This window comes from Mchenga conophoros, linkage group LG22 (assembly GCF_057382185.1).
Source record: "Mchenga conophoros isolate Kocher_MC1m ecotype Shallow Benthic linkage group LG22, M_conophoros_male_GT1.1, whole genome shotgun sequence".
Taxonomy (NCBI): Eukaryota; Metazoa; Chordata; class Actinopteri; order Cichliformes; family Cichlidae; genus Mchenga; species Mchenga conophoros.
The window spans coordinates 2,115,363-2,132,942 of NC_140546.1; the positions used below are offsets into that span (position 1 = coordinate 2,115,363).

At 43.6% G+C, this 17,580-nt stretch overlaps 1 protein-coding gene across 3 annotated transcripts in view; it reads left to right on the forward strand.

Moving 5' to 3' along the window:
* Window positions 1-17,580, forward strand: part of tnxbb (tenascin XBb) — a 54,965-nt gene that overhangs the window by 35,899 nt on the left and 1,486 nt on the right. For all 3 annotated transcript variants that reach the window (XM_085262000.1, XM_085261998.1, XM_085261999.1), the window contains 11 exons: window positions 415-684; window positions 2,077-5,058; window positions 6,866-6,988; window positions 9,318-9,461; window positions 14,771-14,890; window positions 15,061-15,210; window positions 15,284-15,426; window positions 16,178-16,310; window positions 16,391-16,542; window positions 16,747-16,843; window positions 17,085-17,240. In XM_085262000.1, the coding sequence (XP_085118126.1) occupies window positions 415-684; window positions 2,077-5,058; window positions 6,866-6,988; window positions 9,318-9,461; window positions 14,771-14,890; window positions 15,061-15,210; window positions 15,284-15,426; window positions 16,178-16,310; window positions 16,391-16,542; window positions 16,747-16,843; window positions 17,085-17,240 (4,470 nt within the window). The remainder of the gene's footprint in view (window positions 1-414; window positions 685-2,076; window positions 5,059-6,865; window positions 6,989-9,317; window positions 9,462-14,770; window positions 14,891-15,060; window positions 15,211-15,283; window positions 15,427-16,177; window positions 16,311-16,390; window positions 16,543-16,746; window positions 16,844-17,084; window positions 17,241-17,580) is intronic.

The window sequence follows — 17,580 nt, forward strand, 5'->3', positions numbered from 1 at the left end:
ATGTCCTGACAAAAGGCATGTTCTTCAACTCTGATACCTGAACCAGAAAGTAACTGTGCGCTGGTCCTGCTTTATGAAAGAGCCTGAAGTTAGAGAAAGGAGCCTCTGACTAGCATACTGGCACTTGAGAGCAGCTCAAATCACCAAACTGGCAGCGGGAGCTTAAACATTTCACTCTCGCTGCCCTTCCTGTGGGAGATGTAATCTGTGGCAGCTGCAGAGAAGCTGCCCGGTGGCTGGCGATGAAGAGGACGATTCAGTCTGCAGGAGTTTAGAAAAGGCAAAAACCGAGTGGAAGTGTATCGATCCAAGTCAGGGGGGTAAACAGGAACAGGTAGACGGCTTCATGTTACCTGGAAGAAAACATTCACCTGGCGTGTGCTGGACTTTCTTCTCTGTTTTCTTCACCTTCAGTTATTTCTGGTCCCACCAACCTCAGAGTTGTCAAGATGTCGTCCACGTCTGCGGTAGTCCAATGGGAGCCGACAGTGGGGGAGATTGACAGGTACCGTCTCACCGTAACGCCAAATGATGGAGCGGGGAGGAGTCAAGAAATGACCATCCCAGCTGACCAGAACTCCGCACAGATCCAGCGGCTGGAGGCCGGGCGTTTGTATGACATCCTGCTCGTGGCAGAGAAAGACACGAGCAGGAGCGCTCCAGAGACCACCCAGGTAGTCCCCGGTGAGTAGAGGCAATCACAGCTTGCTTCCACTCAGGTTAACGTCCTGGAAATCATTTTTCTTAGCTCACGCCATTGACTGTATGTAGATAATGGAGATAGCCTCAACTTTATATGTCAGAAGTGACCTCATTTAAATCATATTTAGCTAATGCTCACTAGCTTTGTTTGTAAGCTGCATCCATAAACTGTCAGATACTTGCTAATTAGTGCTAAGGAGCTAAAAAATAACGTAAAAGGAATTAAATTCTTGGCTGGTCGACTACTACATTTAATAGCAATTCCAGTGTTTAGTACAGTTTGACAGTAAGCCAAAGATATTTATCAGATAATTGCATTAAAAATGCTCCACGAGTCTCCAACAGCAGTCGAGAGGTCCAGTTCACATGGATGTTAGAGGAACTGAAGGTTACTGCTTGTTAAGCATTTTATATGAAATTTGTGGTCAACAATGTTAGTTAGAACTATGAAGTGTATATAACGTTTCTGGTCTGAACAGTAAATGCAGAGCTACCTCACAGCTTTCTAAAGGACAGACGGAGGATTCTCCTATAGTTTAAGAAAAATAAGTCCGGTTAAAGTCTCAGAAAATGATGCTTTGGCCTGATTGATTAATTTAATAAAGTGCAGTATGATGTTTGCAACTTTACAGTCAAAAAACAAGCTAAAGCAGAACATGCATGACCACGTATGACTCTGTGCATCCATACGAGTGTTCACCGTTTCTGTTGTGCTGTATGTTCACAAAAACCCAAGATAAAATCCTCACCTTGAGGCTTCACAGCAGGACTTCACTAACCTTTGTTACGTCTGGCTTTGATAAGAGCCTCTGGTTAGTTATCACCCCAAAGTTAGTCTGAAATGACTCACTGCTGAGTAAAAAGTTAGAAATTTGATAAGAGAGAGAAATAAAAGGAAGGAATCCAGGTCGTTGTTGTTCAAACATTTCTTTTCCAGGCTATGCTCGGGCCATAACAGCTTTTGTTCGGCTAAGTGAGCCTTTGTGTCCCGACACCTCATCATTCAATGAATTACGTCATATACAACACGTTAGTCGATGTCCTCCCCCGACCCTCAAGAAGAAAACGTACTTTTATCTGCCTCTAACCTCAGTCGTTATGTTTCTTTCTCAACAGTGATACGAACAGGTTTGTCCGAGGAAAACAATAATGACATTATGATATTCTCCTTGCAGGTTGAACATGGATGCTGCTGACCTGAGTTATGGTTTGCTCGGGCTGGCAAACTGTTGTAAATCAGGTTTCCTTAAAGGAACAATAATGATTAACAACCCTGCTTTTCTTTCTTTGTTAGGTGTGACTTCTTCGGTATTAAGGGCATATTATGATGATCTTAACACTTAATCCAAATACTCACTGCCTTTACATCCTTAGGAACGATATTACCAAGATTTCCCACGGCAGCTTCCCCTCCATATATTTCCAAAGAGTCCACTTTGACTACCCAGGCCTCCCTAGCGCCTAACCAAGATGTTAGCAGCATACACCAAGACTTGAACCCATCAGCCGAGGGACAAATATTTGACCAGCGTGAGAAGACAGAAGATGTGAGCAAGGACAAAGACTCCTCAACTCCTATAATAATTGCCAGAACTAAACCTCTGGTCAATAAAATGTTTTCAATAAATGGCACCAGCCCCAAACCCATCGGAAAGTCCATATTGCCAAGGAAGCAACCGCATTTCAATGCAACAAGAGTTGTGCCCAGAAGGAGACCTTTTAAAAAAGTCTTGGAGAGTAAAAACCTTAAACCAGGTGTCCCCATCATCAGACAGTCTGTGTCAGACCCAAGTATAGAGGCATCCAGCTCTGACAGAGTTGATAAAAATAAAGCTATGCTGCCTGGAACAGATTCAGAAACAAAGATCCAAAGTAGCTCAGAGGAATCAGCGGCTGCTGCTGACTTAAAAGGGCCACCGCATGTTGGCATTGCAGGCCATGGAAATGACACTGGTCTCGTTTCTCCAGAACCAAGTGGGACCATTCAAAGCCAAGAGAAGAAATGTCTAAATAAAATCAAAGTGACACATTCGAGACTCCCCTTAAAAGATAGAGGCAATGGGTGTAGGGGGGCTGAGCATGCTGGCATGGTAGAGAAAAGTCCAGACCTGGGTTCACCGCCTTCTGCAGAGCCAGACCTTGATTATAAACCAGATCCTTTACATAAACTTTTGAAAGACACTTTTGATAGTATGAACATCTCAACATTTTCTGTTCACCTGTCAAAATCATCAAACCTCTCAGTCAATGCAGACATAATTGGGAAACAGATTTTGAGAGGACTGAAGCCACTGCCATCGCTCTCATCCTCTTCAACATCCTCAGAGTCACAATCATCATCGCATTCATCAGCCTCAAGGACATCACACTCTCCAGCTGCACCACCATCACCTTTATCCTCACCATCCCCACCTTCACCTGGTTCCGATGGATCAACGGCAGGTTCATCGTCCTCGCAAATGTCTTTAATTCCATCATCACCTTCATCTTTACTGTCACCACCTCCATCCACATCATTGTCCCTTCCAACAACATCATCATCCCCTTCCAGATCTGATAAATTTGATTCACATTCAAGCAATGAGCTAAGTGAAAGCAGCAGAAGTAGCTCTGCGCCTGCACCACCCACAGATAGAAAACCACCACCAGAAGGTGGGGTACCTCGAATGAACACTCCTAAATATGGAATCAGACGCCGTCCATACGCAAAGTTTGGACCTTTTCAGAACAAAACCCATATAAATTCTAGATTCCGTCTCCCCTCCCATCGTATGAACCTTAGTCCTGAAATGACAGCAGAGAACAAACATCGGCCGACGAGCGAACTGTTGTCTTTACCATCTATATCTGCTTCTGAGGAATCATCCTCTGTTAAGGCAAGTGTACCAGTGAAGGATACAACTGGGTTAAAAAATGGGACAGGTACACCTGACTTATCTGGAGTCGAGCAAAACCAAAAAAATGTGCAGATAGAAAGACAAAGGATAGCAAATCGCTGTCCTCCATTCAAGAATTGCCGTTTTCTAAAAGGCGGACCTTTTCAGAATCAAACTCGTCGTATTGGACCTTTGAACCGTGAAACAGAGCCACGCAAAGAGCAGGTGGTTTCCAATGAGTTAACAGCTACGTCAGCCCCTTCTCTTTCCAAAGGGCCTGTGAGAGATGCAGATGATGGTGGACTTGGGACAAGAATCTCCTCCACAAGTTCAGCCACTGAGTTTAATCGGACACTCAGAGGAAGAGGAATGTCTTCCTTCCATCGCCCAAATACCAAACTGGGCTATATCTCTCGCCAACTATATGAAAGACGTTTAAAAAACGGAACCCAAAGAATACCTCAACGTCCGTATAACTATTCTCCTCACAAGTATTTCCCAAACAAAGAGGTAAATGCAGGCAGCACTGGAAATCAAACTGGCCAACTGGGAAGCATATTAACTCGCCAGAATGTCCAACACCCTATGCATCAAATTCCAATTAGAGAAGGAGATCAAGATACTGCAGCTGACCAGATAGATGGTCAAACCAATGTCCGATCACAGACTGAGAATCTAGGAACTGGAGACAGAGCTGTGGGGAGAGAAGAAGATATTAGCAGTACTGATTCAAAGCTGCAAGAAATAAATGACAGCGGAAATCCTGGCAAAAGCAATGGGACTGGAATTCAAGGCAGACCAACAAAACAACATTTCCCAAATTCAAGACCCTCCAGCTCAGTCACATTTCCAATAAGACAACCAGCAGCAAAAACTGTTCCAGCACAGCATCCCACCCACATTAGACACTACACCGGGGGTAGCCAAAAGAGTGAGAACCCACAAACATTTGAAAGTAAAACTAAGCAGACAAATCCTACGTCAGATCTTTCTTCGTCTGGAGTCTTAAGGGAACCTTTGGACTTTGTGGAAGTCATAAACCAGACCACTGATGGAGTCACATTGATATGGGACTCACCTGAAGGCAAGTACAAAAACTTTGTTGTGACGAGAAAAGACGGAAAAGAGGAGGACACAGAGCCAAAAGAAAAAGAGCATGACTACCACGATTCTGGCAAAGAGGGAGGCAGGGAAGAAGAGAAGACGAATCACACGCCTAACAGGGACACCATTTCCCAAAATGTAGGTAGTGAAGATGAGAACAGAGTGCCTGGAAGCCTTGTAACTCATGCCCCAAAAATCCAAAGCAAAACAATAGTAAAACCAACAGAAAATGAAAAAACCTTCAAAAAAGTCCTTCCTGGTTCAGCTCGGTCCTTCCGGTTTGAGGATCTGCCCCCACAGCCCGAGTACACCTTGACCTTACTGGGAAAGGGCCCTGGCGTTCTGTCAAGACTGCACAAGCTTGTCATCAGTACAGGTACAAGCTATTGTAACAGTAGAAAAGATGAATTTCTACTGTGTAAAGCTTCAAAATTACTGTCAGTGTTGTCAAGTCTCGTTCAGACGGCTCGATTCTTTCTTTTTGATCTTGTACCCGCGTCAGTCTTGGATCATTCAGAAGACTGTTCATTCAAGTGCTAATAACTAATAATCACTCGTCTTAAATGTGACTAGAAATGTGTGCTTACCCACTAAATGCTTCCTCCATCGTGGTTTCAAGAGCTCGGATGCTGTGGCGCTCTTGAAGACTGTAAGCTTGTGATTTACAGTTCCACATTCATCACTTTGTGTTTGTCATTCAAACAGTGGTTCAGTATAACTCACTTTCTTATTAACACATACTGATTTTGAAAAAACTCTCATGAACTTGTGTTTTCTGTTCATATTATATTTGTGCAGTCATTCTTCAGCTCTCGTGAATATGACAAATACTCATATTCATGACATTATAAAGATCAACACCCTCTCCACCATAAAAGACACATCCAGTTATTTGATGTCAACCCTCAGATGTGGGTTTACAAAGCTGTTTGCCAGATAGTCTTCTTAGTTTGTACTGGCCTAACTTGGTTAACAAACAACCTGCAGAACTTACCAGACTGCCACATGCAGAAAATTTACCAATTCTTTACAAAAAACAAAAAAAGAGGGAGAATCTTTGTTTTTTTCTCTTTGTACAAACATTAGGGAAGATTTTATGTACAAGAAACCAAACAGCATTCCAACTCTGTTGGGCATGATTAACAGAAGAGGACCCAGGATTGAGCCTAGGGGAACTCCACTCAGATGCACTGTTGATACAAACTAGTTGATCAACTAAGTTGACATCAAAGACATCAGTAACAACGTAACTCTCTTCATTCACTGCTACTCTGGTTTTTTCTCACTCAGGGTAAGCTAACAGCCATCTTCACTGACACCTCTTCACCTCTCTCCCAAACCAGGGTAAGACCACGGCTGGTCTCTCTACTTTCGGTCTGTTTTAACTTTTCGCATTTAAAAACGAAAAAGTAAATCAATTAGTAAATCTGTAAATGTGAACATTTTAAGGTAAATCAGCGCTGTACAGTACTGATGCGTACTATCAGTATTATACAGTACAGCATAGATTTTAATACAAAGAATAGTCTAATTCTCTTTTGTAATATACAGCTTAAGTCGTGCAAAAAATAAAAGAAATATCATTTATTGAGTGATACCGAGTCCTTCTGAGTTTTGGAAAATTATCTTAACTTCTCCCGATCGTTTCCTGGTTCTCACTTCCAGCTCTAAACAGTTAGATTAATATCTTAATGTGTTTGTGTTCATTCACTCTGAATAATCTTGTCAAGTGGTCTCTTTATCTTCCTTTGTTTTAACGTCCTTTATTCCTGCCATGCCTTTTATTTTCAGGTGAGACCGAGCAGCTAACTACTGTGTTAAAATGTCGTCACTCCCTCCTTTGCCCAGGAGCCATCTGCATTTAATTGTTACTTTATATGTCTGTATATGATTTGTATACTGTATATATGTTTGCATTGTACATATATACACAGAAACCCATTGAAGCACTAATAGCAAATGTGTGGATGAATAAATAATACTGTGCACACTGTTTTCACTCCTGACTCTTTTCACTCTACTTCAGTGTTTTTCACAAACCCAGTTATTATTTTTTCTTTCTCTTTGTGGAATTTTTGTATTTCTGCTGCTTGTTTTTGTCTTTTATTGATGTTTTTCCCTCCACTTCCCTTCCTGCCTTTCGTTTACCCCCCCTCTCTCGTTATATTCGATCTGCCCTCTAGGACCCGAGCCTCCCTCTAACATAGTCTTCAGTAAGGTGACGGAAAACTCTGTGACGGTGTCGTGGACCAAACCAAAGAGTCCCGTCAGCGGTTTCAAAGTCACATATACCCATGCAGAGGATGGTGAGAGCCTGGATTCCTATTGTGCTTCATTTCTTATTGGCTAGTGAATATTTACGTAAGCCAGGGGTGGGCAACTCCAGGCCTCGAGGGCCGGTGTCCCTGCAGGTTTTAGATGTGTCCCTGATCCATCACAGAATAGAATAGAATAGAATAGAATTCAACTTTATTGTCATTGCACATGCACAGGTACAGGGCAACGAAATGCAGTTTGCATCCATCCAGAAGTGCTTTAGTGATATAGATATATTACAATATATATTAGCAATAATATAGATATGTGAGTATATTACAGAAATTGGTCTATTATGGTATGTTATAATGTACACGGTGTGAAGTATGTTGTGAATATTCTATAACTATAAGTATGTACAGGCTGTAGTGAGTACAAGCTATGAACAGGATATGTACAGGATATAAATATGAAAAACTATACAGAATATGAAATAAATAACTTTACAGAATCTGAGATATACAGCTATACAGAAATGGGAACTATGCAAGTTGTAAACAGTTGTAGGATTAAAGATTATTGAATGTACAGAATGATTGTTTACACAGGGCTATACAGTAGTGCAGTTAAGATAAGTGAGGGTGTAGATAGTTTCTACAGAGGCTATATAAAGTGCTAGTGGTTGTGAGTGGTGGTTCACTCCATGTTATTATTGTGTTTGAGGGTACAGTTGTCCATTGTGGGTGTGTGTATGTTCAGTCCATGAGTTTAACGTGGGTCAGATGTCAGGAGGCAGAGTTCAGGAGTCTGACAGCTGTGGGGAAGAAGCTGTTCCGGTACCTGGTGGTCTTAGTCCGGAGGCTCCTGTAGCGCCTCCCAGAGGGCAGGAGGGTGAAGAGTCCATGTGATGGGTGACTGGTGTCTTTGATGATTTTCCCAGCCCTTTTCAGACACCGCTTCCTGTAGATGTCTTTTATGGCAGGAAGTGGTGCTCCGGCGATGCGCTGGGCAGTTTTCACGACCCTCTGCAACGCCTTCCGGTCCGAGGCAGAGCAGTTCCCGTACCAGACTGTTATACAGTTGGTCAGGATGCTCTCGATGGTGCAGCGATAGAAGTTCACCAGGATGTCTGAGGACAGGTGGTTCTTCCTCAGAGTCCTCAAGAAGAAGAGGCGCTGGTGAGCCTTCTTGACCAGCTTGGAGCAGTTGGTCGTCCAGGTGAGATCCTCGGAGATGTGGACTCCCAGGAACTTGAAGCTGCTCACACGCTCCACAGCCGTCCCCTTAATGTGGATGGGTGGATGTGGGTCAGCATTCCTCCTGTAGTCCACGATGAGCTCCTTGGTCTTCTCGGTGTTAAGCAGCAGGTTGTTTGTGTCGCACCACTCAGCCAGACGATCCACCTCCTCCCTGTAGGCGGCCTCATCGTTGTCACTGATGAGGCCAATCACCGTGGTGTCATCTGCAAACTTAATGATGGTGTTGGAACCATCAGCAGGTCTGCAGTCGTGGGTGAAGAGGGAGTAGAGGAAAGGGCTCATCACACAGCCTTGTGGTACACCGGTGTTCATCGTGATTGTAGATGAGCAGCGGTTATCCAGCCGGACATGTTGGGGGCGGTTGGTCAGGAAGTCCAGTAACCATTTGCAGATGAGGGAACTGATGCCCAGGTCTGTCAGTTTCCTGATGAGTTGTGAGGGGTGGATTGTATTGAATGCTGAACTGAAGTCTATAAACAGCATTCTGGCGTAGGTGTTGTTGTTGTCCAGGTGTGAGAGGACAGAGTGCAGTGCGATGGAGACTGCATCCTCTGTGCTCCTGTTCCGGCGGTATGCGAATTGGTGGGGGTCCAGGGTGGGGGGGAGACAGGATTTGAAGTGTGCTAGGACCAGTCGCTCTAAGCACTTAGTGATGATGGGGGTGAGTGCTACTGGGCACAGCTGATTTAAGTGGCTAAATTAGCTCCTCAACATGTCCTGAAGTTCTCCAGAGGCCTGGTAACGAACTAATCATGTGATTCAGGTGTGTTGACCCAAGGTGAGATCTAAACCTGCAGGACACCGGCCCTCGTGGACTGAGATTGCCCACCCCTGACATAAGCAAAGGTCATGTCCAGTTTCTAGATCAGGGAGCGAGGTCACAGCTGATGAGTAAAGACATCTGTTCCATCAGAGGTTTGGTTCAGTTCAATAACATTGTTTTCTCTGTGTGATTGTTAGATCCTTGCCGTATAATTTAAAGCACTTTGAGGCGACTGATGATTTGGTGCAAGACTTTATGGAAAATAAAAAATATTGAATAATTTATGACTTTTTATTACATGCAAACGTCTATTAGGATTACATGAATAAATAACTAATCCTGTGTTTGTGCATGCAGGCGAGCCGGTGTCGGTGTCTCTGGACTCAAAGGACTCCACCGTGGGTTTATCCAAGCTCTCACCTGGTTCTTCTTACGAGGTCACCGTCATCTCCACCCTCGGACTGGACGAGAGCGATCCAGTGAAAGACTTTGTCATGACGCGTGAGTCACGCGCTGTTGTTCACTGTTTATCTCAGCCTGAGATGACACACTGTTGTAAAAGTTCATAATTGAATCCACACATGGTTTCTTTAAACAGTTTCATGTTTTCCATTTTTTGTGCTTTTTTTTACACTGAAGAACTAAAAACAATTAATTTTACATGTTTTTGCTTCTATATGAGAACTGGTAGCTTGGTAGTGTTTGCAGCAGGTGCTGACCTGGAAATGAGCTGCACGGTTTTTATGCTTCGTCTGAGGAGACTCGTGCTGGATTTATTCCAGTCGTCTGTGTTATTTCAAAGAGCAGAGAAGGCAGTTCAGATGATTCCCATCCTAAACACAGAGTCTCACGGGGAAACTGGATGCTTTTTCTCATCTTTGCATATTTCACTGGTGATCAGTCTACAAACTTCAGTGAGGTCAGGCAATGGCTCCTGGCAAATACTCTTATCCTCAATGATAAGAAAACTGAAATTGTGGTCTTTGGCAGTAACGTTCTCCGTGCCAAACTTCGTGATGCTTTTGGTTTTCTCACTAGTTCCTTCTCCGACACTGTTAGGAATCTGGGCGTGTTACTTGACAGCTCCCTCAGGGCTCTATCCTGGCCATTTGTGGCCACTTTGCTTTTCGTTTTTCAACCATTTTTGTTCTGTTAATGCAAGTGGAATGAAACTTCCCAAAGGTGTGTATTTTTGTCAGATTTTTTAATTTTCAACATCAGCTCCTTAATAATGTCAATAATATTCACTATACACTAAATAGTTCCTCTGGGTTCTATCGTGGCCATTTGTGGCCAATTGAAACCCATTATAACCACCTTTTTTGATTCCTTGTTACTGACAGTACTATATCATGCAATTTAGGTAAAATTGCTTTCATTCTAAAGTCAACACATGAAAATTGTAGTTTTTAATGTTTTTTACCAAATGACATCATTTACCCATTTTTGGCCAAGCAAGCAATTTCATGTAATATTCTGAGTTTCTAGTAGCAGCCTTTGATGGCCTACCACACTCCAATGGACCAAAATAATGAAACAATTTTGACATAGGTTTGATCTTAAGGATCTAATAGTTTGTGTTTATGCATGACATTGCAGTACAAACATGTATTTGCAAGATAGACTGGAATAAATTCAAACATTACATAGGCTGCAGTGAATTTCTGTGGATGCAGGATATTGAGCTTTGAGGTTCCCAGTCACTTAGCTTTGAAGCACATGCTAAAAGCACTTTTACTCTTGTATTTTTCATCAAAAGATACCATACCCAAAATATTAACTCTAGAAATAAAAACAAAAACAAAAAAAAACCCCAATCACAGGACATTTTGCAGAGTTCAAACCTGCAGCTGGAGCGCAAACAACAACAAACACTGTTTGTAAACGTGTCCTGGAGTTTCTGCAGGTGCAGACAGAGCTACTGCTGTAAGTAAGCCTAACAGCTTCCAGATCATTTATTCTGGCAATATGGCAAGAAGGTCATCACTGCTTCAAGCACTGCCTATATGATCTGGTCAGAGAGCAAGGACAGCAGCAGTCATCTGTCCTTGAAGAAAATACATCTGCCCAAGATGAAGAAACCTCCTCTCCAGAAGATGAGGGGACAATCTTCAAAGAGACTGACTGCATCACCACTGATGAGTTCTAGCCAGTGCCCGAATCCTCTTCTTTGGGGGAGGATTGGGGTTGGGGGGCATGGAGGTGGAGCCCCCCCCAATGATTGGAGGGCTCCACTCACACCCAGTTCTCAGGAAGTGTTGTTGTTGTTGTGTTTTGGAGTGAAAGTGTTGAGTTCTGTGGTGATGAGCAATAAACGAGCAGTGTTTATCGACAGCTCTCGTGTCGTCTGTGTTTACTTCCACATTGGTGGCGCCGACTCCGCTCTGGATGCATCAGCAGCCGCCAGCCCTCTGCCTCCGGCTGCAGCTACGTTTGCTGTGGCGCTCGAGCTGTCGGACTTTTGGCTTCACGATCCCCCGTCGTGGTTCGTGCACGTGGAGGCCCAGTTCGCCCTTCGTGGCATCTCGGCTGACGACACGAAATATCACCATGTGGTGGCTTCTCTCGACCCGCTAGCCACCCGTCGTGCGTTGACGCTCCTCCGGGATCCACCCACCCGAGAGAAGTACGCCGCCCCTAAAGAGCTGCTTCTTCAGCGCTATGCCCTCACCGACGCAGAGCGAGCCGAGAAGCTCCTCTCCCTCTCAGGCCTGGGTGGTGGTACGGCTCTCGAACTGATGGAGCACATGCTGTCCTTTCTCGGACCGGACGACGGGGGATTCCTCTTCGCCCACATTTTCCTCAGACAGCTGCCGGCGGCCGTCTCGTTGGCGCAGTAGGCAGTGTGTCAGTCTCATAATCTGAAGGTGAGAGCCGGCCTCGCCAACTCTCCGCTTCTGGGCACGAAGGATTATCGCTCCCTGGCTGAGGACGCGGATCGTATTCTCTGGTTCAATATTGAGCTCTTTTATTTGGTCATTAAATTGCCTCACTGGCCACTAACACACCATGTGTGACATTGCTTTTGGCCATTCATCTCCCCCCCCCCCCCCCCCCAAAAAAAAGGAAAGAAAGAATAAATAAATAAAGTAAAAATAAATCATTGTAACAGTTACTGTTACTGACCTGCAATGATGATAAAAAACATATTAGGTTTCACCATTTATATGCTAAAAGATGTGAACTTTATTACTATTTTTACTATAATAATACATAACCTGACTGGTATTCAAAGGGTATAATATCAGTATAATTTGAATTATATTTTGGTTTTTATGACTAGAAGCGGTGCTAATTTAAAAAATCAAGTCAATGAAAGTAGAAAAATGTTTTAATATATGAATTTTATAGCATTTTGTAAATGTAAACAGGGGGTGGCCATTTTTGGCCACGAACAAGCTGAGAGGGATTTTTGTTTTTGTTTTTCTCTCACTGCACAAAAAAACAAAGATGCATAAAACTCATTGATACTTTTAATTATTGCTATGCATCTAACCTCCATCATGGTTAGAAAATAAATCAGTTTGCATGTATTATTTAGAAAAAAATGGGGATTTTTATGCTTTTATCCCTATGTAAATCATTACAATTATGTGATTTAACTGGTATTTAAAGGGTTAAAATTATGAATTTGATTGAAATTTTGATTTTCATGAACAGCCCTGATGCTAATCTAAAAAATCATGTAAAAAAACTGGACATTTATAGCATTTTGTAAATGTAAACAAGGGGTGGCCACTTTTGGCCACGAACAGTCTGAAAGGGTTTTTTTTATGTTTTTCTGCCACTGCAGAAAAAAACAATGTTGCATAAATGTCATTGATGGTGTTAATTATTACTATGCATCTAACCTTCATCATGGTTAGCAAATAAATCAGATGGCATGTATTATTTAGAAAAAAAACTGGGATTTTATGATTTTCTGTATTTATGAGTTGTTATGATTATGTGTTCTAACTGGTATTTAAAGGGTTAAATTTCAGAATTTTAATGAAATTTTGATTTTGATGAACAGCCCTGATGCTAGTCTAAAAAATCATGTAAAAAAAACTGGACATTTTTCTTAATATATAATAATTTTATAGCATTTTGTAAATGTAAACAAGGGGTGGCCACTTTTGGCCACGAACAGTCTGAAAGGGGTTTTTTATGTTTTTGGTCTCTCTGCACTAAAATAACAATGCATTATAATCAATGTTGATGTGAATCAATTACATGCCCCAGACTCTACTATTAATAATACAAGAAATTTCAGTAGCAATGCAATTATATAAAATTGCGAGATTTGAGGTTGTCGTCCAGCTGGTGCAGTGGACAAACAAACTGGTGTTTAAAGGGTTAAAATATAAAAAAGTAATAATTATTTTATATTTATGGAAAGAACTGAAGTTACTTAAAAGCTTTATGCAAAAAAAAAATGGCAAAAAAACAAAAATAATAAAAAATTACAGACCTAATCTGTAGGTGGCCACTTGTGGCCATGAACAAGCTGAAAGGGTGGTGTTTTTGAACAAGGCCTGAGGGTTAAACTTGATAAACAAGTGTCTGCTGTTGTTAGATCCAGTTTTTACCAACTCCGCCTTATTTCTAAGGCCAGGCAGTATATCCCGCATGAAGACCTGGAAAAGCTCATCCATGCCTTTGTAACTTCGAGACTGGATTACTGCAATTCACTCTATTTTGGTCTCCGCTCTGCCCTCCTTCATAGATTACAGACAGTCCAAAATGCTGCTGCACGCATTCTAACCAAAACTAGGAAGTTTGCCCACATTACTCCCGTCCTGGCTGATTTGCACTGGTTGCCTGTGAAATATCCAATTTAAAATTCTGCTGTTTACTTTTAAAATCACTAACAACACAGCACCGAGCTATCTTAAGGAACTCCTAAGCTCATATGTTCCTGCTAGGGCTTTAAGATCATCCTCACAGTTACTGCTGGTGCAGCCTAGATCTCGGCTGAAGTCTAGAGGTGATCGAGCGTTTGCTCTGGCTGCACCAGAGTTGTGGAACAACCTTCCGATTGGCATCTGGGCGTCTGACTCTATTCAATCTTTTAAATCACGGCTTAAAGCGTATTTGTTTAATCTTGCTTTTTCTACCGGTTAAATGCTGGCCTTGTTTGCAGTGATTTATTCTATTAATTTTCCTATCATGCTTTTATTTGCGCCGTGTATGTCATATCGCCATTGTGTTTTGATGGCATAGTTATATTGTGCTATAGTTATATTTTTCTATTGGTGGCTTTTTCCTGTGAACATAATTTTACACTTTTATTTTTTGTTTTTATGACTTTGATTATACTTGTGTTAATTTGTTTTATGTTAAGCACTTTGGCATGCCGTTGGTTTTTAAATGTGCTCTATAAATAAAGATTGTTGTTGTTGTTGTTGTATGTATGTATTTGGTGATTATCAGACTGGGGCGTGTGTCCTCTGGAGTGGAAAACTGAGAGAGAAACTTCAGGAGAATTATAGAAGTATTCATTTCACTTTTACTTTTAGGCTTTTAAATCATGAATATAGAGTAAAAACTTCAGCATTACAATACAGATTTATTTTAATCGTTAGTTGGTTAACTGGCATTTTACTTTCTTCACCGTGGCCGTGATGTTTACTGCACTAAACTTCAAGTTGAACCGATATAGCTGAAATGTTGCTGTTATAATTGTGGAGCGGGAGGTCAAGATGGGAGGTCAAGATGGGAGAAAGGTCATGATGGGAGGTCATGATGGGAGAAAGGTCATGATGGGAGGTTGTTTTGGGAGGTCATGATTCTTTTCGTAACCATTATTACCTTTATGTGTCTCTCAGTGCCCGACCCGCCGACACACCTGCGTGCCGTAAACGTCACCGACTCCACCGCCTTGTTATTGTGGCGTCCAGCGCTGGCAGCCGTTGATAAGTATTCCATCGTGTACGGCGCGGGCACAGGTGAGCAGGCTGTCTCATCTCACTGTTAATGCAAACTCATCATGTCTGCATCATGTCAGTTTCTCTTGCGTGTCTTAAATTCACCCACGGCTCCTCGTTGCTACTCCTACGTGTCTGACTAAAGCGTCCAGTCTGATCATCGTTTTGAATGAGGCAGTTTGCTTGTGTAGGTTCAGAGGTGAAGGTCACGGTGTCCGGAAACGCAGCCGAGCAGCAGCTCAGCGACCTGGAGGGATCCACCACCTACACCGTCACTGTAACCAGCCAGCTGGGCAGCCGGGAGAGCTCGCCGGCCACCACCAGCTTCACCACCACCGGCGGTCAGCACCACCTTTGTCTGTAGTTTGGTTTGTGACCTGAACAAACACGAACCTCATCAGTGTTCCTCTCCAGGCTCGGGGAAAGTTGGGGAAGGCCCGCAAGACCTCCAGGCGAGCAACGTGACTCCACGCACTGCCACGTTGTCATGGAAACCTCCATCAAAGCCCGTTGGTAACTACAGACTGAGCTATCAGGCTAAAGACAAAGAAATGAAGGTGAGCAAGTTTTAAAAATGATTTCCTGATTAGTCAGTGACTCGAGTTCAAGTCACGACAGGAAGCGAGGCTGATGTTCTTTTTACGCCTCCTCCTATGATTTTTCTGTGTTTTAACTTCTGAGAACACAATCGTCCGGCTTAGCATCGCCTCTCTGGACCAAAGAAAATCGAATAACATATTTGTTAAATTTGCTGAGTCCTCTTGTCCTCACCGTGTGCACATCTGGACTGTTTCCAGCACAGCTGCTTCTTTTGGGTCACTCTGTGGACGTTCACACTGCTTACACTTGTACAGGTGTGGAGTGACGATTGTGTCGATGGCCAAAGAACTGCTGAATCTTCAGAGTCATATAAAGATCAATCATTAGAAGGAAAACACGAGTTATTGTTATTGCAGACTCCAGAATCGCAGCAGTGATAGGGATTAGCAGGACCCTGGAGTCTAGACGCTGGTGGTGGTGAACACCTGGGAAAACTCCCAGATGTGTGAACACTGAGCTTCCTTGTAGAGTTTAAACTTAAAGAGGTCCAGATGTGTACATGGCGACCACCTTAAAGAGAACCTCAGACTCATTTTATTATTTATTTATTCGTGAATATCAGCAGATGTTGAATTTGATGGTTGTTTTTCACCAACCGTCAAAGGAAAACGTGGCTGAGACGTTCCTGTTTATTTTGACCTGATGTTTATAATAGCGTGCGTATCTCAGACATTCGTGAGGCCTGATTTCCGTTTGTACCGGCGGCAGGAGGTCATTGTGGACGGCTCGTTAACGCAGTACAACCTGACTGGACTCCATCCTGGATCCACGTATACGCTGCAGCTCCAGGCCGAAGGAGGAGGACAGTACACGTCCGCCATCTCCACAGAATTCACCACCGGTACTTCTTCGAGCCTCCGTCAGTGCTGTTGTTGTTCGAGATTTCCTCCCACCCTCACCCTCCGTCTTGCTCCTCCTCAGGAACCCTGCGGTACCCGTTCCCCACTGACTGCTCTCAGGAGCTGCTGAACGGCATCGTGACTTCAGGCGAGGCAGAGATTTTCCCTCAAGGCAGACATGGGACGCCAGTGACAGTTTCCTGCGACATGGAGACAGACGGTGGCGGCTGGACGGTATAAACTCACACCACAGAGTCATCTTTACTTTACGTGTGTTTGACTAATCTAATTACTAATAAAACACTTCCAATATAGTCCAGCAGTATTTATAAAACACGTTTACGGGACTCGATGGAGACCGGCTCGCTTTCAAAGGCAGCCTCGTGTCAGCGCCGCCTGCACTGAGCAGGTCTCGGGTGTTTGGCTTCCTGTGTGCAGGTCTTCCAGCGGAGGAAGGACGGCTCCGAGAATTTCTTCAGACGCTGGAACGAGTACATGGAAGGATTCGGGGACGTGAATGGAGAGTTTTGGCTCGGTGAGAGATGCTTTTTAATATCTGAGTACAAATCTGTACAGGACCAGGCTCCGTGTGGTGAGGAAACATATTTGGAAACACGGATGGCAGATGCAGCTTCCACAGAGTGCAGTTAAAGCAGCAGATTTGAGCACAGCGCCAGTTTAACTGGAATGACAGACATTCTCATCCCAGCCTTTTCTCATTTTTCTGTTGTTTATTTTGTTTCCTGTAATAAAACCCGATAAACTCGCCCCTTCAGGACTCGCGAGTATCCACAACCTCACAGCGATGAGCAGGATGAGCCTGCGGGTCGACCTGCGAGACGGCGACGAGTCGGTGTTCGCTCAGTACTCGACGTTCGAGGTGGCCAAGAGGAACTACAAACTGACTGTGGGAGGATACAGCGGCACCGCAGGTAACACGGGAACCTGGAACAGGTGATCAAAGGTTTTCAGCACCGCCGAGCTCGATTCAGGTTCAGATGTTTGCTCTGAACATCCTGATCTGCCTGGGTCTCATTCAGTCAGAAAAAGCCATCACACCAAGGTCACCTCTGTCCTACTGTAATGTCCAGACTGGGGGGGGGGGCAAGGCCCCTAAAAGCATGCCCCTGCCTGCACTCCTGGCCTCCTTGGTCTGGGACACTTCAGACTGAAACCTGCTGGACGGTCGTGTATCATCAGAGGTCAGCCTGACTCATAGCTGGCTGCTGCTTCTCACGCACGTCCATGCCAACTGCACTTGTGCCCAACACA